The sequence below is a fragment of the Elephas maximus genome, chromosome 2 (genome assembly GCF_024166365.1).
Source record: "Elephas maximus indicus isolate mEleMax1 chromosome 2, mEleMax1 primary haplotype, whole genome shotgun sequence".
Lineage (NCBI taxonomy): Eukaryota > Metazoa > Chordata > Mammalia > Proboscidea > Elephantidae > Elephas > Elephas maximus.
The window spans coordinates 152,283,127-152,309,365 of record NC_064820.1 but is presented as its reverse complement, the minus strand read 5'-3'; the positions used below and the strand labels follow the sequence as shown (position 1 = coordinate 152,309,365).

The 26,239-nt window shown below is 38.9% G+C and overlaps 1 protein-coding gene across 4 annotated transcripts in view; it reads left to right on the top strand.

Moving 5' to 3' along the window:
- Positions 1-26,239, top strand: part of SIL1 (SIL1 nucleotide exchange factor) — a 318,024-nt gene that overhangs the window by 47,477 nt on the left and 244,308 nt on the right. The window contains exon 1 of one of the 4 annotated variants that reach the window (XM_049873771.1): positions 25,333-26,116. The exons of the other annotated variants lie outside the window; for them this stretch is intronic. Within the exon in view, the coding sequence (XP_049729728.1) occupies positions 26,018-26,116 (99 nt within the window). The 5' untranslated portion in view covers positions 25,333-26,017. Of the gene's footprint in view, positions 1-25,332; positions 26,117-26,239 lie in introns of those variants that run through there. 4 annotated transcript variants of the gene reach the window in all.

Here is a 26,239-nt window from a genome sequence, read left to right as displayed (position 1 = left end):
TCGGGAAAGGTGTGTGTCAGGGTTGTATCCTTTCACGATACTTGCTCAATCTGTATGCTGAGCAAGTAATCCGAGAAGCTATTTGAAAAAGAACACGGCATCAGTATTGGAAGAAGACTTGTTAACAACCTGTGATATGCAGATGACAGCCTTTCTTGCTGAAAGTGAAGAGGACTTGAAACACTTACTGATGAAGATCGAAGACCACAGCCTTCAGTATGGATTACACCTCAACATAAAACAAAAATCCTTACAAATGGACCAATAAGCAACATCATGATAAACGGAAAAGATTGACGTTGTCAAAGGGTATTTTACTTGGATCCACACTCAATGCCCAAGCAACAGTCAAGAAATCAAACAATGTATGACATTGGGCATAACTGCTGGAAAAGCCCTCTTTAAAGTATTCAAAAGCAAAAATGTTTTCCAAAGTTGTACCATTTAACATTCATGCCATCATCAGGGTCTCCAGTTTCTCACCAACAGTCGTTATTGCCTTTTTTTTCTTTTTAAAATTATAGCTGTATGATGGGTGTGAAGTGGTATCTCATTATGGTTTTGATTTGGATTTCCGTAATGACTAACGGTCCACCACTCTTCTGTCAGTTTGTCGTACCGTGGTGGCTTGCATATTGCTGTGATTCTGTAAGCTCTGCCACCGGTAGTTAAGATACCATCGGGGTCACCCATGGTAGACAGGTTTCCTTACATTTTTGGTGAATGATTTTCAACAAGTGTGCCACCGGAGCTTCCAGACTAGGACAGACTAGGAAGAGGGACCTGGTGATCTACTTCTGAAAATTAGCCAGTGAAAACTATGAATCACAACAGGACATTGTCTAATATAGTGCTGGAAGATGAGCCCCTCAGGTTGGCATGCACTCAAAATATGACTGGGGAAAAGCTGCCTTTGAATTACTGTGTTGGTGGGGAATTATTGAATACACCATGGACTGCCAAAAGAATGAACAGATCTGTTTTGGAAGAAGTACAGCCAGAATGCTCCTTAGAAACAAGGATGGCGAGACTTGGTCTCATGTACTTTGGACATGTTATCAGGAGGGACCAGGCTCTGGAGAGGACATCATGCGGATAGAGGGTCAGTGAAAAAGAGAAGACCCTCAATGAGATGAATTGACACAGTGGCTGCAGCAATGGGCCCAAATGTAGTAATGATGGTGAGGATGGTGCAGCACTGGGCAGTGTTTCGTTCTGTTACACTTAGAGTCGTTATAAGTTGGAGCCAACTTGACGGCGCCTAACAGCAACAGTTACTAATGATGTTGAGCGTGCTTTCATGTACTTATTGGCTTATTGTATATTTTCTAAAGAGAAATAGCTGTTAAAATCCTTTGCTCATTTTTAAATTGGGTTTTTTTTTTCTTCTTATGTTGAGTTGTAACAGTCCTTTATCTATTTTGGATGTTGTCGTTGTTACTTGCCGTCGAGTTGATTCCAACTCATGGCAACTCCATGTGTGTCAGAGTAGAACTTTGCCCCATAGGGTTTTCAAGGCTGTGACCTTTCAGAAGCAGATCACCAGGTCTGTCTTTTGAGGAGCCTCTGGGTGGGTTTGAACCACCAACCTTGTGGCTACTAGTGTAGTGCTTAACTGTCTTCACCACTCAGAAACTCTATATTCTGTACCCTCGTTAGAAATATGATTTTATATGATCCATTGTGAGGAAAATTGTTTGAGGAATTGGTGGAGGGGAGAGGTCAAAAATTTTTTTTTTTGCATGTGGATTTCCACTTGTCCCAGTACCATTTATTGAAAAGACTATTCCTTTCCTCTTTGAATTGTCTTGGCACTTTGTCAAAAATCAGTTACCATAAATGTAAGGGTTTAGTTCTAGAATTTCAGTTCTCTTCCACTGATCTATATGTCTGTTCTTATGACAGTACTACATTTTCTTGATTATTGTAGCTTTGTAGTAAGTTTTGAAATCAGGACATATGACTCCTCCAGCTTTGTTCTTTTTAAGATTATTTTGGCTATTCTAGGTTCCTTGCGTTTTCATCTGATGCATAAGATCAGCTTGTCAATTTCTGCAAAAAAGGCAGGTGACATTTTGATGGGGATTGTATTAAATCTGTAGATCAGTTTGGGTAGTATTGCTGTCATATCATCATTAAGTCTTCCGATTAATGATTATGGGATGTCTTTTCATATATATATTTTTTGGGTCTTTAAATTTCTTTCAACAATGTTCGTACAGTTTTTAGTATACAACTCTTGCAATTCTTTTGTTAAATATATTTCTAAGTATTTTATCCTTTTGGATGTTATTATAAATGGAATTTTCTTAATTTCAATTTTGGATTCTTCATCGCTATTGTATAGCAATAGAATTGATTTTTTAAAAATAATTTTTATTGCGCTTTAAGTGAAAGTTTACAAATCAAGTCAGTCTGTCACATATAAGCTTATATACATCTTACTCCATACTACCACTTACTCTCCGCCTAATGCGTCAGCCCACTCCCTCCTTCCAGTCTCTCCTTTCCTGACAATTTTGCCAGTTTGTAACCCTCTCTACCCTCCTATCTCCCCTCCAGACAGGAGATGCCAACACAGGCTAAAGTGTCCACCTGATACAAGTAGCTCACTCTTCGTCACCATCTCTCTCCAACCCATTGTCCAGTCCGTTCCATGTCTGATGAGTTGTCTTCAGGAATGGTTCCTGTCCTGGGCCAACAGAAGGTTTGGGGACCATGACCACCGGGATTCCTCTAGTCTCAGTCAGACCATTAAGTCTGGTCTTTTTATGAGAATTTGGGGTCTGCATCCCACTGATCTCCTGCTCCTTCAGGGGTTCTCTGTTGTGCTCCCTGTCAGGGCAGTCATCGGTTGTGGCCAGGCACCATCTAGTTCTTCTGGTCTCAGGATGATGTACGTCTCTGGTTCATGTGGCCCTTTCTGTCTCTTGGGCTCATAGTTATCGTGTGACCTTGGTGTTCTTCATTTTCCTTTGATCCAGGTGGGTTGAGACCAATTGATGCATCTTAGATGGCCGCTTGTTAGCATTTAAGACCCCAGACGCCACATTTCAAAGTGGGATGCAGAATGTTTTCATAATAGAATTATTTTGCCAATTGACTTAGAAGTCCGCTTAAGCCATAGTCCCCCAACCCCCGCCCTTGCTCCGCTGACCTTTGAAGCATTCATTTTATCCTGGAAACTTCTTTGCTTTTGGTCCAGTCCAGTTGAGCTGACCTTCCATGTATTGAGTATTGTCCTCCCCTTCACCTAAAGTAGTTCTTATCTACTAACTAATCAGTAAATAACCCTCTCCCACCTTCCCTCCCACTCCCCCGTCGTAACCACAAAAGTATGTGTTCTTCTCAGTTTATACTATTTCTCAAGATCTTATAATAGTGGTCTTATACAATATTTGTCCTTTTGCCTCTGACTAATTTCACTCAGCATAATGCCTTCCAGGTTCCTCCATGTTATGAAATGTTTCACAGATTCGTCACTGTTCTTTATCGATGCGTAGTATTCCATTGTGTGAATATACCACAGTTTATTTAACCATTCATCCGTTGATGGACACCTTGGTTGCTTCGAGCCTTTTGCTGTTGTAAACAGTGCTGCAATAAACATGGGTGTGCATATATCTGTTTGTGTGAAGGCTCTTATTTCTCTAGGGTATATTCCGAGGAGTGGGATTTCTGGGTTGCATGGTAGTTCTAACTTTTTTGAAAACGCCAGATAGATTTCCAAAGTGGTTGTACCATTTTACATTCCCACCAGCAGTGTATAGGAGTTCCAATCTCTCTGCAGCCTCTCCAACATTTATTATTTTGTGTTTTTTGGATTAATGCCAGCCTTGTTGGAGTAAGATGGAATCTCATCGTAGTTTTAATTTGCATTTCTCTAATGGCTAATGATCGAGAGCATTTTCTCATGTATCTGTTAGCTGCCTGAATATCTTCTTTAGTGAAGTGCGTGTTCATATCCTTTGCCCACTTCTTGATTGGGTTGTTTGTCTTTTTGTGGTTGAGTTTTGACTGAAGCATATAGATTTTAGAGATCAGGCGCTGGTTGGAGATGTCATCGCTGAAAATTCTTTCCCAGTCTGTAGGTGGTCTTTTTACTCTTTTGGTGAAGTCTTTAGATGAGCATAGGTGTTTGATTTTTAGGAGCTCCCAGTTATCTGGTTTCTCTTCGTCATTTTTGGTAATGTTTTGTATTCTGTTTATGCCTCGTATTAGGGCTCCTAAGGTTGTCCCTATTTTTTCTTCCATGATCTTTATCATTTTAGTGTTTATGTTTAGGTCTTTGATCCACTTGGAGTTAGTTTTTGTGCATGGTGTGAGGTATGGGTCCTGTTTCATTTTTTTGTAAATGCATATCCAGTTATGCCAGCACCATTTGTTAAAAAGACTATCTTCTCTCCACTTAACTGACACGGGGCCTTTGTCAAATATCAGGTGCTCATATGTGGATGGATTTATATCTGGGTTCTCAATTCTGCTCCATTGGTCTATGTGTCTGTTGTTGTACCAGTACCAGGCTGTTTTGACTACTGTGGATGTATAATAGGTTCTAAAATCAGGTAGAGTGAGGCCTCCCACTTTCTTCTTCTTTTTCAGTAATGCTTTGCTTACTCGGGGCTTCTTTACCTTCCATATGAAGTTGGTGATTTGTTTCTCCATAACATTAAAAAATGTCATTGGAATTTGGATCGGAAGTGCATTGTATGTATAGAAGACTTTTGGTAGAATAGACATTTTTACTATGTTAAGTCTTCCTATCCATGAGCAAGGTATGTTTTTCCACTTAAGTAGGTCCTTTTTAGTTTCTTGTAATAGTACTTTGTAGTTTTCTTTGTATAGGTCTTTTACATCTTTGGTAGGATTTATTCCTAAGTATTTTGTCTTCTTGGGGGCTACTGTGAATGGTATTGTTTTCGTGATTTCCTCTTCGATGTTCTTTTTGTTGATATAGAGGAATCCAAGTGATTTTTGTATGTTTATCTTATAACCTGAGACTCTGCCAAACTCTTCTATTAGTTTCAGTAGTTTTCTGGAGGATTCCTTAGGGTTTTCTGTGTATAAGATCATGTCATCTGCAAATAGAGATAATTTTACTTCCTCCTTGCCAATCTGGATGCCCTTTATTTCTTTGTCTAGCCTAATTGCTCTGGCTAGGACCTCTAGCCCAATGTTGAATAAGAGCGGTGATAAAGGGCATCCTTGTCTGGTTCCCATTCTCAAGGGAAATGCTTTCAGGCTCTCTCCATTTAGAGTGATTTTGGCTGTTGGCTTTGTATAGATGCCCTTTATTATGTTGAGGAATTTTCCTTCATTTCCTATTTTGGTGAGAGTTTTTATCATAAATGGGTGTTGGACTTTGTCAAATGCCTTTTCTGCATCAATTGATAAGATCATGTGGTTTTTGTCTTTTGTTTTATTTATATGGTGGATTGCATTAATGGTTTTTCTAATATTAAACCAGCCTTGCATAAAATAAATTATTTTATTTTATTTTTTTTACCTGGTATAAATCCCACTTGGTTGTGGTGGATTATTTTTTTGGTATGTTGTTGAATTCTATTGGCTAGAATTTTGTTGAGGATTTTTGCATCTATGTTCATGAGGGATATAGGTCTGTAATTTTCTTTTTTTGTGATGTCTTTACCTGGTTTTGGTATCAGGGAGATGGTGGCTTCATAGAATGAGTTAGGTAGTATCCTGTCATTTTCTATGCTTTGAAATACCTTTAGTAGTAGTGGTGTTAACTCTTCTCTGAAAGTTTGGTAGAACTGTGCAGTAAAGCCGTCCGGGCCAGGGCTTTTTTTTGTTGGGAGTTTTTTGATTACCGTTTCAATCTCTTTTTTTGTTATGGGTCTATTTAGTTGTTCTACTTCTGCATGTGTTAGTTTAGGTAGGTAGTGTTTTTCTAGGAATTCATCCATTTCATCTATGTTTGCAAATTTGTTAGAGTACAGTTTTTCATAATAATCTGATATGATTCTTTTAATTTCAGTTGGGTCCGTTGTGATGTGGCCCATCTCGTTTCTTATTCGGGTTATTTGTTTCCTTTCCTGTATTTCTTTAGTCAGTCTAGCCAATGGTTTATCAATTTTGTTAATTTTTTCGAAGAACCAGCTTTTGGCTTTGTTAATTCTTTCAATTGTTTTTCTGTTCTCTAATTCATTTAGTTCAGCTCTAATTTTTATTATTTGTTTTCTTCTGGTGCCTGATGGATTCTTTTGTTGCTCAGTTTCTATTTGTTCAAGTTGTAGGGACAGTTCTCTGATTTTGGCTCTTTGTTCTTTTTGTATGTGTGGATTTATCGATATAAATTGACCTCTGAGCACTGCTTTTGCTGTGTCCCAGAGGTTTTGATAGGAGGTGTTTTCATTCTCATTGCATTCTATGAATTTCTTTATTCGCTCCTTAATATCTTCTATAACCCAATCTTTTTTGAGCACGGTATTGTGCAGTTTCCAAGTATTGGATTTGTTTTCCGTAATTTTTCTCTTATTGATTTCCACTTTTATGGCCTTGTGGTCTGAGAAGATGCTTTGTAATATTTCGATGCTTTGGATTCTGCAAAGGTTTGTTTTACGACCTAATATGTGGTCTATTCTAGAGAATGTTCCATGTGCGCTAGAAAAAAAAGTATACTTTGCAGCAGTTGGGTGGAGTGTTCTGTATAAGTCTATGAGGTCAAGTTGGTTGATTGTAGCAATTAGGTCTTCCATCTCTCTGTTGAGCTTCTTACTGGATGTCCTGTCCTTCTCCGAAAGTGGTGTGTCGAAGTCTCCTAGTATAATTGTGGAGGTGTCTATCTCACTTTTCAGGTCTGTTAAAGTTTGTTTTATGTATCTTGCAGCCCTGTCATTGGGTGCATAAATATTTAATATGGTTATATCTTCCCGGTCAATTGTCCCTTTAATCATTATGTAGTGTCCTTCTTTATCCTTTGTGGTGGATTTAACTTTAAAGTCTATTTTGTCAGAAGTTAATATTGCTACTCCTGCTCTTTTTTGCTTGTTGTTTGCTTGATATATTTTTTTCCATCCTTTGAGTTTTAGTTTGTTTGTGTCTCTAAGTCTAAGGTGTGTCTCTTACAGGCAGCATATAGATGGAGTGTGTTTCTTTATTCAGTCTGAGACTCTCTGTCTCTTTATTGGTGCATTTAGTCCATTTACATTCATCGTAATTATAGATAAGTATGTGTTTTTAGTGCTGTCATTTTGATGCCTTTTTATGTGTGTTGTTGACAATTTCATGTTTCCACTTACTTTTTTGTGCTGAGACGTTTTTCTTTGTAAATTGTGTGTTCCTCATTTTCATAGTATTTGACTTTATGTTTGCTGAGTCGTTACGTTTTTCTTGGTTTTTTTTTTTTGAGTTATGGAGTTGTTATACCTCTTTGTGGTTATCTTAATGTTTACCCCTATTTTTCTAAGTAAAAACCTAAGTTGTATTGTCCTATATTGCCTTGTTTCCTGCTCCGTACGGCAGTTCTATGCCACCTGTGTTAGTCCCTCTTTTTGATTATTGTGATCTTTTACGTACTGACTTCAGTGGTTCCCTGTTTTGAGTGTTGTTTTCTTTTCAAAAATTAATCTTAATTTGTTTTTGTGATTTCTCTATTTGAGTTGATATCAGGATGTTCTGTTCTGTGGCCTTGTGTTGTGCTGGTATCTGATATTATTGGTTTTCTGACCAGACAATTTCCTTTAGTATTTCTTGTAGCTTTGGTTTGGTTTTTGCAAATTCTCTAAGCTTGTGTTTATCTGTAAATGTTTTAATTTTGCCTTCATATTTGAGAGTGAGTTTTGTTGCATATATGATCCTTGGCTGGCAGTTTTTCTCCTTCAGTGCTCTATATATGTCATCCCATTGCCTTCTTGCCTGCATGGTTTCTGCTGAGCAGTCTGAACTTATTCTTAGTGATTCTCCTTTGTAGGAGACCTTTCTTTTCTCCCTGGCTGCTTTTAAAATTTTCTCTTTATCTTTGGTTTTGGCAAGTTTGATGATACTATGTCTTGGTGATTTTCTTTTTGGATCAATCTTAAATGGTGTTCGATGAGTATCTTGGATAGATATCCTTTCGTCTTTCATGATGTCAGGGAAGTTTTCTGCCAAGAGATCTTCGATTATTCTCTCTGTATTTTCTGTCATCTCTCCCTGTTCTGGAACTCCAATCACACGCAAGTTATTCTTCTTGATAGAGTCCCACGTGATTCTTAGGGTTTCTTCATTTTTTTAAATTCTTTTATCTGATTTTTTCCCAGCTGTATATATATATATATTTTTTTTTTATAATAACTTTTATTAAGCTTCAAGTGAACGTTTACAAATCCAATCAGTCTGTCACATATAAGTTTACATACATCTCACTCCCTACTCCCACTTACTCTCCCCGTCTTGAGTCAGCCCTTTCAGTCTCTCCTTTCTTGACAATTTTGCCGGCTTCCCTCTCTCTCTATCCTCCCATCCCCCCTCCAGACAAGAGTTGCCAACACAATCTCAAGTGTACACCTGATATAATTAGCTCACTCTTCATCAGCGTCTCTCTCCCACCCGCTGACCAGTCCCTTTCATGTCTGATGAGTTGTCTTCAGGGATGGTTCCTGTCCTGTGTCAACAGAAGGTCTGGAGAGCATGGCCGCCGGGATTCCTCCAGTCTCAGTCAGACCATTAAGTTTGGTCTTCTTATGAGAATTTGGGGTCTGCATCCCACTGCTCTCCTGCTCCCTCAGGGGTCCTCTGCTGAGCTCCCTGTCAGGGCAGTCATCGATTGTGGCCGGGCACCAACTAGTTCTTCTGGTCTCAGGATGATGTAGGTCTCTTGTTCATGTGGCCCTTTCTGTCTCTTGGGCTCTTAGTTGTCATGTGGGCTTGGTGTTCTTCATTTTCCTTTGCTCCAGGTGGGTTGAGACCAATTGCTGCATCTTAGATGGCTGCTTGTTAGCATTTAAGACCCCAGACGCCACATTTCAAAGTGGGATGCAGAATGATTTCATAATAGAATTATTTTGCCAATTGACTTAGAAGTCCCCGCAAACCATGTTCCCCAGACCCCCGCGCTTGCTCCGCTGAGCTTTGAAGCATTCATTTTATCCCGGAAACTTCTTTGCTTTTGGTCCAGTCCAATTGAGCTGACCTTCCATGTATTGAGTGTTGTCTTTCCCTTCACCTAAAGCAGTTCTTATCTACTGATTAATCAATAAAAAAACCCTCTCCCACCCTCCCTCCCTCCCCCCCTCGTAACCACAAAAGTATGTGTTCTTCTCAGGTTTACTATTTCTCAAGATCTTATAATAGTGGTCTTATACAGTATTTGTCCTTTTGCCTCTGACTCATTTTGCTCAGCATAATGCCTTCCAGGTTCCTCCATGTTATGAAATGTTTCAGAGATTCGTCACTGTTCTTTATCGATGCGTAGTATTCCATTGTGTGAATATACCACAATTTATTTACCCATTCATCCGTTGATGGACACCTTGGTTGCTTCCAACTTTTTGCTATTGTAAACAGAGCTGCAATAAACATGGGTGTGCATATATCTGTTTGTATGAAGGCTCTTGTATCTCTAGGGTATATTCCGAGGAGTGGGATTTCTGGGTTGTATGGTAGTTCTATTTCTAACTGTTTAAGATAACGCCAGATAGATTTCCAAAGTGGTTGTACCATTTTACATTCCCACCAGCAGTGTATGAGAGTTCCAATCTCTCCGCAGCCTCTCCAACATTTATTATTTTGTGTTTTTTGGATTAATGCCAGCCTTGCTGGTGTGAGATGGAATCTCATCGTAGTTTTAATTTGCATTTCTCTAATGGCTAATGATCGAGAGCATTTTCTCATGTATCTGTTGGCTGCCTGAATATCTTCTTTAGAGAAATGTGTGTTCATATCCTTTGCCCACTTCTTGATTGGGTTGTTTGTGTTTTTGTGGTTGAGTTTTGACAGAATCATGTAGATTTTAGAGATCAGGCGCTGGTCGGAGATGTCATAGCTGAAAATTCTTTCCCAATCTGTAGGTGGTCTTTTTACTCTTTTGGTGAAGTCTTTAGATGAGCATAGGTGTTTGATTTTTAGGAGCTCCCAGTTATCGGGTTTCTCTTCATCATTTTTGGTAATGTTTTGTATTCTGTTTATACCTTGTATTAGGGCTCCTAGGGTTGTCCCAATTTTTTCTTCCATGATCTTTATCGTTTTAGTCTTTATGTTTAGGTCTTTGATCCACTTGGAGTTAGTTTTTGTGCATGGTGTGAGGTATGGGTCCTGTTTCATTTTTTTGCAAATGGATATCCAGTTATGCCAGCACCATTTGTTAAAAAGGCTGTCTTTTCCCCAGTTAATTGACACTGGTCCTTTGTCAAATATCAGCTGCTCATACGTGGATGGATCTATGTCTGGGTTCTCAATTCTGTTCCATTGGTCTATGTGTCTGTTGTTGTACCAATACCAGGCTGTTTTGACTACTGTGGCTGTATAATAGGTTCTGAAGTCAGGTAAGGTGAGGCCTCCCACTTTCTTCTTCTTTTTCAGTAGTGCTTTGCTTATCCGGGGCTTCTTTCCCTTCCATATGAAATTGGTGATTTGTTTCTCTATCCCCTTAAAATATGACATTGGAATTTGGATCGGAAGTGCGTTAAATGTATAGATGGCTTTTGGTAGAATAGACATTTTTACTATGTTAAGTCTTCCTATCCATGAGCAAGGTATGTTTTTCCACTTAAGTATGTCCTTTTGAATTTCTTGTAGTAGAGCTTTGTAGTTTTCTTTGTATAGGTCTTTTACATCCTTGGTAAGATTTATTCCTAAGTATCTTATCTTCTTGGGGGCTACCGTGAATGGTATTGATTTGGTTATTTCCTCTTCGGTGTTCTTTTTGTTGATGTAGAGGAATCCAAGTGATTTTTGTATGTTTATTTTATAACCTGAGACTCTGCCAAACTCTTCTATTAGTTTCAGTAGTTTTCTGGAGGATTCCTTAGGGTTTTCTGTGTATATAATCATGTCATCTGCAAATAGTGATAACTTTACTTCTTCCTTGCCAATCCGGATACCTTTTATTTCTTTGTCTAGCCTGATTGCCCTGGCTAAGACTTCCAACACGATGTTGAATAAGAGCGGTGATAAAGGGCATCCTTGTCTGGTTCCCGTTCTCAAGGGAAATGCTTTCAGGTTCTCTCCATTTAGAGTGATATTGGCTGTTGGCTTTGCATAGATGCCCTTTATTATGTTGAGGAATTTACCTTCAATTCCTATTTTGGTAAGAGTTTTTATCATAAATGGGTGTTGGACTTTGTCAAATGCCTTTTCTGCATCAATTGATAAGATCATGTGGTTTTTGTCTTTTGTTTTATTTATGTGATGGATTACATTAATGGTTTTTCTGATATTAAACCAGCCTTGCATACCTGGTATAAATCCCACTTGATCAGGGTGAATTATTTTTTTGATGTGTTGTTGGATTCTATTGGCTAGAATTTTGTTGAGGATTTTTGCATCAATGTTCATGAGGGATATAGGTCTATAATTTTCTTTTTTTGTAATGTCTTTACCTGGTTTTGGTATCAGGGAGATGGTGGCTTCATAGAATGAGTTGGGTAGTATTCCGTCATTTTCTATGCTTTGGAATACCTTTAGTAGTAGTGGTGTTAACTCTTCTCTGAAAATTTGGTAGAACTCTGCAGTGAAGCCGTCCGGGCCAGGACTTTTTTTTGTTGGGAGTTTTTTGATTACCGTTTCAATCTCTTTTTTTGTTATGGGTCTATTTAGTTGTTCTGCTTCTGAATGTGTTAGTTTAGGTAGGTAGTGTTTTTCAAGGAATTCATCCATTTCTTCTAGGTTTTCAAATTTGTTAGAGTACAATTTTTCATAATAATCTGAAATGATTCTTTTAATTTCATTTGGTTCTGTTGTGATGTGGTCCTTCTCATTTCTTATTCGGGTTATTTGTTTCCTTTCCTGTATTTCTTTAGTCAGTCTAGCCAATGGTTTATCAATTTTGTTAATTTTTTCAAAGAACCAGCTTTTGGCTTTGTTAATTCTTTCAATTGTTTTTCTGTTCTCTAATTCATTTAGTTCAGCTCTAATTTTTATTATTTGTTTTCTTCTGGTGCCTGATGGATTCTTTTGTTGCTCACTTTCTATTTGTTCAAGTTGTAGGGACAGTTCTCTGATTTTGGCTCTTTCTTCTTTTTGTATGTGTGCATTTATTGATATAAATTGGCCTCTGAGCACTGCTTTTGCTGTGTCCCAGAGGTTTTGATAGGAAGTATTTTCATTCTCGTTGCTTTCTATGAATTTCCTTATTCCCTCCTTGATGTCTTCTATAACCCAGTCTTTTTTCAGGAGGGTATTGTTCATTTTCCAAGTATTTGATTTCTTTTCCCTAGTTTTTCTGTTATTGATCTCTAGTTTTATTGCCTTGTGGTCTGAGAAGATGCTTTGTAATATTTCGATGTTTTGGACTCTGCAAAGGTTTGTTTTATGACCTAATATGTGGTCTATTCTAGAGAATGTTCCATGTGCGCTAGAAAAAAAAGTATATTTTGCAGCAGTTGGGTGGAGAGTTCTGTATAAGTCAATGAGGTCAAGTTGGTTGATTGTTGTAATTAGATCTTCCGTGTCTCTGTTGAGCTTCTTACTGGATGTCCTGTCCTTCTCCGAAAGGGGTGTGTTGAAGTCTCCTACTATAATTGTGGAGGTATCTATCTCGCTTTTCAGTTCTGTTAAAATTTGATTTATATATCTTGCAGCCCTGTCATTGGGTGCGTAAATATTTAATATGGTTATGTCTTCCTGATCAATTGTCCCTTTTATCATTATATAGTGTCCTTCTTTATCCTTTGTGGTGGATTTAAGTCTAAAGTCTATTTTGTCAGAAATTAATATTGCTACTCCTCTTCTTTTTTGCTTATTGTTTGCTTGATATACTTTTTTCCATCCTTTGAGTTTTAGTTTGTTTGTGTCTCTAAGTCTAAGGTGTGTCTCTTGTAGGCAGCATATAGATGGATCGTGTTTCTTTATCCAGTCTGTGACTCTCTGTCTCTTTATTGGTGCATTTAGTCCATTTACATTCAGGGTAATTATAGATAAATAAGTTTTTAGTGCTGTCATTTTGATGCCTTTTTATGTGTGTTGTTGACAATTTCATTTTTCCACATACTTTTTTGTGCTGAGGCGTTTTTCTTAGTAAATTGTGAGATCCTCACTTTCATAGTGTTTGACTTTATGTTAGTTGAGTCGTTACGTTTTTCTTGGTTTTTGTCTTGAGTTATAGAGTTGTTATACCTTTTTGTGGTTACCTCATTATATACCCCTATTTTTCTAAGTAAAAACCTAACTTGTATTGTTCTATATCGCCTTGTATCACTCTCCATATGGCAGTTCAATGCCTCCTGTATTTAGTCCCTCTTTTTGATTATTGTGATCTTTTACCTATTGACTTCCATGATTCCCTGTTATGTGTATTTTTTTTTTAATTAATCTTAATTTGTTTGTTTTTGTGATTTCCCTATTTGAGTTGATATCAGGACGTTCTGTTTTGTGACCTTGTGTTGTGCTGATATCTGATATTATTGGTTCTCTGACCAAACAATATCCTTTAGTATTTCTTGTAGCTTTGGTTTGGTTTTTGCAAATTCTCTAAACTTGTGTTTGTCTGTAAATATCTTAATTTCGCCTTCATATTTCAGAGAGAGTTTTGCTGGATATATGATCCTTGGTTGGCAGTTCTTCTCCTTCAGTGTTCTGTATATGTCGTCCCATTCCCTTCTTGCCTGCATGGTTTCTGCTGAGTAGTCAGAACATATTCTTATTGATTCTCCCTTGAAGGAAACCTTTCTTTTCTCCCTGGCTGCTTTTAAAATTTTCTGTTTATCTTTGGTTTTGGTGAGTTTGATGATAATATGTCTTGGTGTTTTTCTTTTTGGATCAATCTTAAATGGGGTTCGATGAGTATCTTGGATAGATATCCTTTCGTCTTTCATGATGTCAGGGAAGTTTTCTGCCAAGAGATCTTCGATTATTCTCTCTGTATTTTCTGTCATCTCTCCCTGTTCTGGAACTCCAATCACACGCAAGTTATTCTTCTTGATAGAGTCCCACGTGATTCTTAGGGTTTCTTCATTTTTTTAAATTCTTTTATCTGATTTTTTCCCAGCTGTATATATATTTTTTTATATAAAAAAAAAAAAATTTTTTTTCTTTTTTAATATGGGCGTTAGTTCCCTTGTCCTCCAGATCCCCCACCCTGCGTTCCAATTGCTTGAGTCTGCTCCTCTGACTTCGTATTGAGTTGTCTAATTCTGTAATTTTACTGTTGATCTTTTGGATTTCTGAATGCTGTCTCTCTATGGATTCTTGCAGCTTATTAATTTTTCCACTATGTTCTTGAATAATCTTTTTGAGTTCTTCAACTGCTTTATCAGTGTGTTCCTTGGCTTTTTCTGTTGATTGCCTTATTTCATTTCTGAGGTCATCCCTGATGTCTTGAAGCATTCTGCAAATTAGTTTTTTATATTCTGCATCTGGCAATTCTAGGATTGTATCTTCATTTGGGAAAGATTTTAATTCTTTAGTTTGGGGAGTTGTAGAAGCAATCATGGTCTGTTTCTTTATGTGGTTTGATATCGACTGCTGTCTCCGAGCCATCTCTAAGATAATGTAGTGATTTATTCTATATTTGTTCACTGAGTCTTATCTTGTTTTGTTTTCTTTCAATATATGTAGATGGGCTACTAAATTGTGCTGTGTTGATTGTTGTAGCCCTTGAATCACTTATGTTCTATTACCAGCTGGTTTGGGCTGTTACCAGATATATATGCCTGAGTCCATTCACTATTCTTGAGTAGAATCTGATTTTGGGTCATCAAGTGTGTGGTGCAGACTGTCACCTATCCACCTCGAGAAGTAGTGGTGATAGTTGTGTGCACCAGATTCTAGTAGCAGCAGGATTTCACACTCCAGGTGGGTCAGGATGCTGACAGGCTTCCCCCAAGTGCCAGTGAGGTATTTGTGTCTGTATTCCTAAAGCACTTTGGTGGATGGACTCTGCAGCTGTACCTTAGGCCCCCAGTGCAAGTACCTCTACAGATTGGTAGATGTCACCCTCCTTAGACCCCTAAGGCAGGAGGCTAGGTGGTCTGGGGGGGAGCTTCAGCCCTCAGTTCCCCGTTGTGGGTCAGTGAGGGCTCTGTTGAATATGCAGAGATATCAGACCTGGGAAACCTGTCTTTCCAGTAATCTGCTAAAACAATTACAGTCAGATCCCTATCAGAATTTCCTTTGCATTAAAATAGCCACCTTGTACCCTGTAGGGATGAAAGCCGAAGACTGTGGATCACATATGTTTGGCTGGAGCTGGTTCTGGGTCCATGGGTTTTTTGTAGCTGCTTCTCTCAGGCCATGAGAATGGGTTAGGAAAAGAAAAACAACAACAAAAAAAACAAAAAAAAACCCGCAGTGCACTTCACTCTCTGGCTCAGGAAATTCCAATGTTAATGAAGCCGCCTAGGAAGGGGAGGGGAGGGGAGGGTTCAGATAAATAGGAGAGAGTAGCACCCCGGAATATAGACAAAGTAACTTATCTTGCTTGGGATGACTGTTTTATCTGAGATTCCCGAGGGGCGTGTTGACTGTGTGCGCTGGCTGGGTAGAGGTTGTCCCCAAGGGTCAGGTCCGCGTCCTGTGCTTGTGCTGTCTCAGAAGCCGTGGTCAGTTCCTCCGCTCCCAGTCCAAAGCCCAGCGCTAAGGTTCCCCGGCTGGGATGCCGCACTCCAGGCTCCAAAACCAGTCACTGCCTTCCGGTGACTTCTCCTCCTGTCAGCTGCGTCACTGCGCTGCCTGCGTGCACTGGCTGGGCTTCCCCTGAGGTCACTTCTGGGGGCTAGGGCTGTGTCCTGTGTTTGCACTGTCTCAGGATAAGGTGCTCAGCTCCCCTGCGTTCAGTCCAAAGCCCGGCGCCAAGGTTTCCTGACTGGGACGCTGGCTTCAGGCTCCGAAAACAGTCACTGCTTCCCCGTGGTTGTTCGTTCTCAGTCTCTGTCACTCAGGTCAACTCTTTAGATCTGTGTTTGATGGTCAGGGTTCGTAGATTGTCATGTATGTGATCGATTCACTTGTTTTTCCGAGTCTTTGTTGCAAGAGGGATCCGAGGTAGCTTCTACCTAGTGAGCCATCTTGGCCCCGCCTCCAGAATTGATTTTTGTATATTGATCTTATAGCCTGTAAACTTGCTGAACTCGTTTTCCTGCAAATTTGTTGAATTCTAGTAGTTTTTTTGTGGCTTCCTTAGAATTTTCTATATACAAGATCATGTTACCTGTGAGTACAGATAGTTTTACTTTCACCATTCCCATCTGGATACCTTTTATTATTATTTTTTCTTTCCTAATTGCCCTGGCTAGAACTTCCAGTATAAAGTTGAATAGATGTAGCAATGGGGCATCTTTGTTTTGTTCCTGATCTTAGTGGAAAAGCTTTCAGTGTTTCACTGTTAGGTATGATGTCACCTGTGGGTTTTTCATATATGTCCTTTTCAGGTTAAGAAAGGTCTCTTCTATCCCTTGTTTTCTGTGTGTGTGTCTTTTAATAATTCTTTACTGTGTTTTCAGTGAAGGTTTACACAGCAGTTTAGCTTCCCATTCATCGATTTCTATACAGATTGTTCAGTGACATTGGTTACATTTTAACAGTGCATGAACATTGTTATTATTTCTGTTCTGGTTGTTCCCTTTCCATTAATCTAGTTTCCCTGCCCCCTTACCTTCTCATCTTTGTTTTAAAGTAACTGTTGATTGGGCTTATATAAATGATTTTTCAGAGGAGCGCAGTATTCACAGGTGAGCTGATCTGTTTTAGCTAAAATGTGACCTCAGGGGCTAGTTTCAGTTTAAGGTTTAAAGAGTATTTCAGGACAATAGTCTCGGGGAGTCCTCCAGTGTCAACTGGTCCAGAAAGTCTGGGTTTCTAAGGAATTTTTTTTTGTTTTTTGTAATAATTTTTGTTGAGCTTTAAGTGAACGTTCTAAGGAATTAAAAAAAAAATTGTGCTTTAGACAAAAGTTTACAGCTCAAGTTAATTTTTCGTACAAAAATATGTACACATATTGTTTTGTGACATTAGTTACAATCTGCACAATGTGACAACATACTTCACCTTTCCATCCTGGCTTCCCTGTATCTATTCAGCCAGTTCCTGCCCCTTCCTATCTTCTTATCCTGCCTCTGGAAAGGAGCTGCCTATTTGGTCTTATGTATCTGATTTAACTAAGAAGCACACTCCTCATGAGTATTATTTTTTGTTTTATAATCCTGTCAAATCTTGGTCTGAAGAGTGGGCTTCAGGAATGGTTTTATTTCTATGTTAATGGAGCATCCCGGGACCATAGTTTCACGGGTTCCTCCAGTGTCTGTTAGACCATTAAGTTTCGTCTTTTTACGTGGATTTGAGTTCTGCTCTGCACTTTTCTCCTGCTCCTTCCGGGACTCTCTGTTGTGTTCCCTGTCATTGGTGGTAGCTGGGCCCTGGTGGCGTAATGGTTAAGTGCTACGGCTGCTAACCAAAGGGTCGGCAGCTTGAATCTGCCAGGTGCTCCTTGGAAACTCTATGGGGCAGTTCTACTCTGTCCTATAGGGTTGCTATGAGTCGGAATCAACTCTACGGCACTGGGTTTGGTTTTGGTTTTGGGCACTATCTAGTTCTTCTGGCCTCAGGCTGCTGGAGTCTCTGGTGTATGTGGACTTTTTGTCTTTTGGGCTAATATCTTCCTTGAGTCTTTGGTGTTCTTCATCCTTTTTTGCTACAAGTGGGTTGGGACCTAGATTTTTTAAGAATTTAAGGCTCCACATTTTTCTCCCATTTTATCAGGATCCATTGTTGTGGCTTTCTGTGTGTTTTTATTATGAAAAAGGGTTAGATTTTGTCGAGTGTTCTTTTTGTGTTTGTTTAGATGATCATGTGGTTTTTGTCCCTTATTCTATTAATATGGTGTATTATATTGATTGGTTTTCATATTTTAAACCAACCTTACTTTCTGGGGATAAATCACATTTGGTCAAGATGTAGAATCCTTTTTATATGTTGCTAGATTCAGTTTGCAAATATTTTGTTGAGAATTTTTGTGTCTATTCATGGAAAGTATTGGTTTGTAGTTTCTTGTGATATCCTTGTCTAGCTTTGGTATCAGGGTAATACTGGCCTTATATAATGAGTTGGAAAGTGTTCCCTCCACAGTTTTGCAAGAGTTTTTGAAAGATTCATGTTAATTCTTCAAACTTTTGGTAGAATTCACCAGCGAAGTTATCCGGGCCTGGGATTTTCTTTGTGGGAATTTTTGATTGGTAATGCAGTTTCTTTATTTGTAGGTCTATTCAGGTTTTCTATTTCTTCTTGAGTCACAGATTTGTCTTGAGACACAGTTTTGATAGTTGTGTCTTTCTAGGAACTTGTCCATTTCATCTATGTTATTTAATTTGTTGGTGTACAAATTGTTCATAGTATTCTCTTATAGTCCTTTTTATTTCTGTAAGGTTGGTAGCTGTAAGCCCCTCTTACCGATTTTGGTAATTTGAGTCTTTTTTTTCCTTGGTCAGTCTCGCTAAAGGTTTGTCAAGTTTGTTGATATTTTGAAAGAACCAGCTTTTGGCTTTGTTGATTTGCTTTATTGTTCTTCTGTTCTCTGTTTCATTTATTTCTACTCTACCATATTTTTACGCAAATAACGCACACCTTCTAAGTTTATTTGCCAATCATGCTCTCTCCCCCGCGAGGTATTTTTGTAAGTGTTACTATGCCAATTTTTTTTACATGTTGTTGTAAAAAAATTTGCGTAGTATACTTAAAAAAATACCTCTCAGGGGATGGGCATGGTTGACAAACAGCCTTAGAGGGTGTGCATTATTTGCGTAAAAATATGGTTTTTTAACCTTCTGCTTGCCTTGGGTTTAGTTTGCTGTTTTTCTAGTTTCTTAAAGTAGATGATTATGTAATTAGTTTGAGATCTTTCTTCTTTTTAATATAGGCATTTATGGTTATAAATTTCTCTTTAAGCACTACTTTAGCTTCATCCCATAAATTTTTGTATTTTGTGTTTTTGTTTTCATTCATCTCAGTGTATTTTCCAATATTCTTTGTGATTTCTTCTATAACCTGTTTATTATTTAGGAGTATGCTGTTTAATTTCCACATGTTTGAGTATTCCCCAACTTTTCCTCTGTTGCTGATTTCCACTTTCATTCCATTATGGCCAAAGAACATAGTTTGTATGATTTCAGTGCTTTTACATTTACTGAGAGTTGTTTTTATGACCTAACATATGGCCTATCCTGGAGAATGTTCTTTGTGCACTTGATATGAATGCATTTTCTCCTGTTGTTGGGGGGAGTGTTGCATAGATGTCTGTTAAGTCTAGTTGGTTTCTAGTGGTTTTCATATTTTTTTTCTTTGTTGATCCTTTGCCTATGTGTTCTATCCATTATTGAAAGTGGGATATTGATATCTCAAATTAGTATTGTTGAATTGTCTATTTGTATATTTTTGTCAGTTTTCCTTTATGTATTTTGGGATTCTGTTAGATGTGTAAATATTTATAGCTGTTAGTCTTATTTTTCATCACCATAAAATGTTCTTGTTTCTAGTCATGATTTTTGTATTAAAGTCTATTTTGTCTGATTCTACTGCAGCCACTCCACTGTTGCTATTTATGTGGTATATCATTTCTACCCTGTTACTTTCAACCTGTTAGAGTCTTTGAATCTAAACTGTGTCTCTTGTAGATAGCATATAGTTGGATCGTTTTTAAAAAATCATTTTGCCAATCTGTGCCTTTTGATTGAAGTGTTTAATCTATTTGTATTTAATGTAACATTTAATGTAATTACTGGCAATGTAGGATTTACATCTGCCATTTTGTTATGTCTTCTACATATGTTATGTCTTTTTTGTTCCTCTAGTGCTGTACTTATGCCTTCTTTAGTGTTAAGTAGGTCTTTTTTTAGTATACCATTTTAATTCCCTTGTAATTTCTTTTGCTGTGTTTCTTTGAGTTATTTTCTTAGTGGTTGCCCAGGCAATTACAATTAACATTTTAACTTATGACAATATAGTTCAGATTAATATTGACTTAATTTCAGTGCTGTACAAAATTTTTGCTCCTACATAGATTCATTCCCTGCCTGTCCTTTTTGTGCTGTTATTGTCATAAAAATTATATACTTATACAGTATATGATCATAAACACAATTTTGTAATTATTGCTTTATACTGTTGAGTTAACAAATAGAAGTTTTATTGTTTGTTATATTTACCTATGTACTTACCATTATTAGTGCTCTTTGTTTCTTCATGTGGTGCCTTAGTTATCTTGAGCTGCTATAACAGAAGTACCACAAGTGGATGGCTTTAAGAAAGAGAAATTTATTCTCTCACAGTCTAGGAGACTAGAAGTCCAAATTCAGGGTGCCAGCTCCAGGGAAGGCTTTCCGTTTCTGTCGGCTCTGGGGGAAGGTCCTTATCATAAGTCTTCCCCAGTTGAAGAGCTTCTCAGTGCGGGGACCCTGGGTCCAAAGGACACACTATTCTCCTGGCTCTTGTTTCTTGGTGGTATGAAGTCCCCCCACTCTCTGTTCACTTCCCTTTCCTTTTATTTCCTGTAAGATAAAAGGGGATGCAGGCCACACCCCAGGGAAACTCCCTTCGCTTTGGATCAGGGATGTGATCTGAGTAAGGATGTTACATCTGCCCTAATCCTCTGTAACGTAATCTAATCTTGCCTCATTTAACCACAGGCAGAGATTAGGATTTACAACACATAGGAAAATTACATCAGTCACAAAATGATGGATAACCATACAATACTGGGAATCATGGCCTAACCAAGTTGACACATATTTTTTGGGTACACAATTCAATCCATGACATGAGGGTTCAGGTTACTTTCTAGTCATCTTTTAGCTATAAGGACTTTCTTTAGTCTTTTTTGAAGGGAAAGTTTGCCTGCGTTGAATTCTCTCAGTTTTTGTTTATCTGGGAATTCTTAATATCTCCTTCATTTTGGAAGGTATGGTTTTCACTGTACATAGAATTTTTGGTGGACAATTTTTTTTTTCAGTACTTTGAATGTGCCATCTCACTATCTTCTGGCCTTCATGGTTTCAAATGAGAAATCAGCTGTTAATCTTATCGAGGAGCCCTTGTGCATGATGACTGATACCTCCCCGTTTTTTTTCCATTGTGATATAATTGACATGCTTTGAAATTCACCCTCTTAAGGGGTTCAGTGTAATTGTTTTTAGTGTATTTCCAAGGTTATGCAACCATCACCATTATCTGATTTTAGAGCATTTTCACACCCCAAAAAGAAACTCTATGCTTATTAGCAAGTTGCTTCTCTCTTGCTGCTTTCGAGATTCTCTTCTTCATCTTTAGACAGTTTGGTTATGATGTGCCTAGGTGTGGATCTCTTTGACTCTATCCTACTTGGAGTTCTTTGAGCTTCTTAGATGTGTAGAATAATGTTTTTCATAACATTTGGGAAGTTTTTGACCATGGTTTCATTAAATACTCTTTCTTCTCCTTCCTCTTTCTGTTCTCCAGTGTCTCCCAGTGAGTATGGTGGTATGCTTGATGGTGTCCCTCAGGTGTCTGAATTTCTGTTAATTTTTTATTCCTTTTTTTCCTTAAATTGGGTGATTTTAATTGACCTGCTTTCAAGCTCAGGATTCTTTCTTCTGCCAGTTCAAATCTGCTGTTGAGCCCGTCTAGTGAATTTTTCATTTCAGTTATCGTACTTATCAGTCCAGAATTTCTATTTGGTTCTGTTTTTATAAAAATAACTTTATCTCTTTATTCTATTGTCAGGAGCCCTGGTGGTGCAGCGGTTAAGAGTTAGGCTGCTGACCAAACGACTGGTGGTTTGACCCCACCAGCCATTCTGCAGGAGAAAGATGTGACAGTCTACTTCCATAAAGATTTATGGCCTTGAAAACCTTATATGGCAGTTCTACTCTGTCATAGATGGTCATTATGGTCAGAATCAGCTCAACAGCAGTGGTTTTATTTGTATTCTCTATTTGGTGAGACATCAATCTCATACTTCCCTTTAGTCCTTTAGACATGGTTTCCTTTAGTTCTTTGAACATTTTATAATAGCTGATTTAAAGTCTTTGTCTAGCAAGTCCAATATCTGTGCTTCCGTAGAGACATTTTCTATTGACTGTTTTTTTTCCTTTGTATGTACCATAAAACTTTTCTGTTTATTTGCATGTCTCATTTTTTTTGTTGTTGTTGATTACTGAACTTTTAAAATAATATAATGTGGCAACTCTGGAAATAAGATTCCTTCCTAGAGTTTCTTTTATTGTTGTTGCTGCCTGTTTGGTGACTTGAATTAATTCCATAAAATATGTATTTTTTGTTGTGTGTGGCCACTGAAATCTCTATTTGGCTAGCTTAGTGGTCAGCTAATCATTGGACAGAGATTTACTTAAATGCCTGAAACCAGTAAGCCTCTTAGCCTTTGCTGAGGGACTCTGTGTGTTGGGACATGACTTTAAGACTCCAGCAGTTTACAACTCTGTTTTAGTTTACAACATGCTTGTTCAGAGACTCAAGGTCGGCCAGAAGTGACAGTTCAGGACCTCTCAGGTCTTTCCTGGACATACACACAACCCTGTGTATGTGTGTGGCTTTCTAGATTCCTAGGAATATGTCAGAACTTTTCAAAACCCCCTTGCGACATCTCATTCCTCAGCTCTTCCTTTTAAGTTTCTTGGCCAGCCTCTTGTTTGCCCCAACTGCTATTCCCATCTCAGGCAGCTGTGATGTTAAACAGTTGCAACTGACAGTTTTTGACAAATGGTGAAGGGGAGTGGTGGGGGAGGGGCTGTTTGCAGTGAGTGAGCTCTAAGTCAAGGCAAATAAAGATGAACCCTGCCAGTGGGCATTTACGGGGAGCTGTTAAACAGGTCAAATAATGACAGTTCTCTGCAAGTGGTGATTTCCGGGGCTCTCGAAACTGTTCTACCCCCTCCAGGGCTGTTAGGATCCTGGTTTTCACAGTTATCATAGTTGAAAGTCTCTTGGTTTTCAAAGGCTAGTAAGGGGTTTGGGAGAAGGGGGTAGGAATAGGGGAAGTGAAATGCCACAAAGCTCACTGTTTTTTTACCAGGATACAGCCATTTTTATTAAAAAAAAAAAAAAAAAAGCTCATTGGATTGTTTCAAGCTTTTAGTTAATTTCCAGAGTTCTGAAATTGATTTTCACACCTTTAGCCAGTGTCCTTTCTCCTTTTATGGAGGAGCAGACTTCCAGAGATTCTTACTCCTTCATTCTGGAAGTTCTCTTGTTAGAATGTACATTTTAACAAGATTACAGGTGATTCATATACACATTAAAGTTTGAGAAGCACTGCTCTAGGTGATGAAACAGGATGGAATCATTGTATAAACTGGCCTGCTGAGACTGGGGCATAGGGTGGTGATAACAGGCAAGTTTTCTCATGGAGGAGGGAGTGAGTTAGAGTATTATGGATTGAATTATGTCTCCTAAAAGTGTGTTATAAATCTAACCCCTATTCCTGTGGCTATAATCCCATTTGGGAATGGGTTTTCTTTGTTATTATAATTCGTATTAGTGTAGGGTGTGCCTTAAGTCAGTCTTTCTTGAGATATGAAACAGCAGATTAGGCATAGAGAAGCAAGCAGAGATGGAGGAAGACAGATGCCATACCACATGAAGATTGCCAAGGAACCAAGAAAGAGAAGCTCAAAAGAGATAAGGACTTTCCCCTAGAGCCGACAGAGAAAGCCTTCCCCTAGAGCTGGTGCCCTGAATTCAGATTTCTAGCTTCCTAAACTGTTTGTTAGAACCACCCACTTGTATTTCTGTTATAGCAGCACTAGATAACTAAGACAATGGGCTACTTTGGAAATCAGGGTAGCGATCTGGCTGGAACTAGACATTTCAGATTCATCTACATAGAGGATGTAATTGCAACCATGAGAGAGGTTGAAATCACCAAGGGGCAAAAAGAGCAGTGGACTGAGGACAGAACTTTAGAGGATACGCTCCATTTAATAAAGGGGAGCTGGAGGAAGAAGGGCCCATAAGGAAGGTGAAGATGATCAGAGTACCAGAAGAGCCAGGATGATGAGAGTCAGGAAGGCTATGGAAGGTACCTGTTAGTTTGTTACATGGGAAGAGTATGGCTGGCTGAACCTGTGTAGATGGATTGAGTTAACTAAATTACCAACTGTCCTCTAGAGGAAAGCTGATTTTGAAGAGGGAAGATAAGCAGCATTTTTCAAACTTTAGCTTTTGTCAGAATCATCTGTAGGTTGCTAGCCCCTACTCCTAAAGTTTCTGATTCACTAGGGCAGAGATGGGACCCCAAAATTTGCACTTATGCAAAGTTGCCAGGTGGTGCTGATGCTACTGTGGACCACACTTTGAGACTCACTGGTCTAAAGCTTGGGGATACTTTCTAGGGATGGAAGCCTTACTCAATCAGACCAGAACTATGAAGAGCTCTTGTCAGCTAGGGAATCGTTCCAGGATTCTGGATGCCATTCGGAGGTACTCAAACTGGGGTGGGGACTCTTGCATACGTGTTGCATGGTTTGGAGTTTGGTCCACTCCCGCCCTTCTTAACAGGGACTTTGCTGACTAGCAGGCCCTGGGATGTCATGCATGGTGGTGGGTACCCATTTGACACTCTGGCCTTGAAACTGGGCCAGGTCAACTTTTTCACATTCTGTCCGGATACCTCCACCTTGACCATCTGCCTAGGGAGCCAATCATACTGATGATCCAGACTGAAAATGCCCTGGCAAACAGGGCCAAGTTGGTAAGTTGGACTTTCAGAGTGAGCTTTTCCCCCATGTGCTGTTTATCTGGGCTGATGGGTGGATGGTCTGGTCTTGGTCTAGAGGAACAAGCCATATCGGGGACAAGATCAAGTCAGCCAACAAGGGTTCTGTATTGAAAATAATATTTATTTAAAGCATGTTTTCATATATCTAACATTTTAGGAAGACTCCGTAGAGCACAGCTTTCCGTAATTCTAAGTTCACGTCTGATCATAGAGGTGGTCACACCACACTTTTTTCAAAGCAATTCATATACAGATACTTTTACATTCTGCTGCTTCCACTCAACGATATCTTATGTATCTGTTTCCATGTGTCACCACAGTCCATATTCTTATTTTAACGGCAACATCATTTACCATTGTGCTGTTCCAGATGACCCTTTTTTTTTTGTTGATTTTATTCAATCAACAGATATTTTTTGAGTGCCAGGCACAGTGCTGGCCAATGAGGATACAGCAGTAGGTTAGGTGGACAATTGTCCCTACCCTTTTGGAGCTCCAGTCTGGTGGTTCTGGTTGTTATAAGCCCATGAAGTGGAACTTCAGTGACCTCCTAATTCTGCCCTGGAAAGGATGAAGAGGTTGTGCAGTCCCTAGCTCTGGCTTCTATTGCTGCTTTCTAAAATTCAAGCGAAGCCTTGCAGTTCTGCGCATTGCTGGGCTCTCAGTAAAGCCCAGGATGGGGAGCCGTGGGACCATGGCAAAGACAGCTTTGAAACGGGGCTGCCAGAGCAGGGAAGACTGCCGTTTCCTAGGCAATACTCTGCTTAATATTTTTAGTGCGTGGTCACGGCAGAACTAAATGTGGTTTCTGATCCCAAATTGGTAATAAATGTAGACATATTTAGAGTCTGAAACAATGCATTTAAAATCCTCTGCTCCTTAATTGTCCTGCCAAGTGCTGAGTTTAGGTTTCTTTGTTTCTTGGCTACTTACCCAGCCTCCCACCATCTCTCGGAGAAGGCGCCTGGATTTTCTCTGGGCGTTAGGTAGGATTGTGAAAGCCGTGAGTTATGGCTCCCTGAGCTGTGTTGAGAGGCATTTGATTTTTGCGTTTCTGCCCACGTATGTAAATGTGTACACTTTAAAATTCATCTCCCTTTCAAGTTTTTAAGGATCTGGGATTATAAGTAGTCTTGGGCTCTCAGGTGTGTTAAAAATAAAATGTTTCAGTTGCTGACTTACCTGGAAGACATTGTCAGTGCCGGTGTGGTGGTGCTAGTTCTGTGTTTGGTGATCTGTCCTCGTGCTGCTGCTGTTTCTGTGAGTAAATGCTGTTTTCTCAGGGCTCCTGAATTAGTTTAGGAGCACCCTAATTGTTGCCTAGCTTATCATTGCAAAGTTGTAATTTGTGTCTCAAGTTGCCCAGACAGTAGCCGTTTTCTC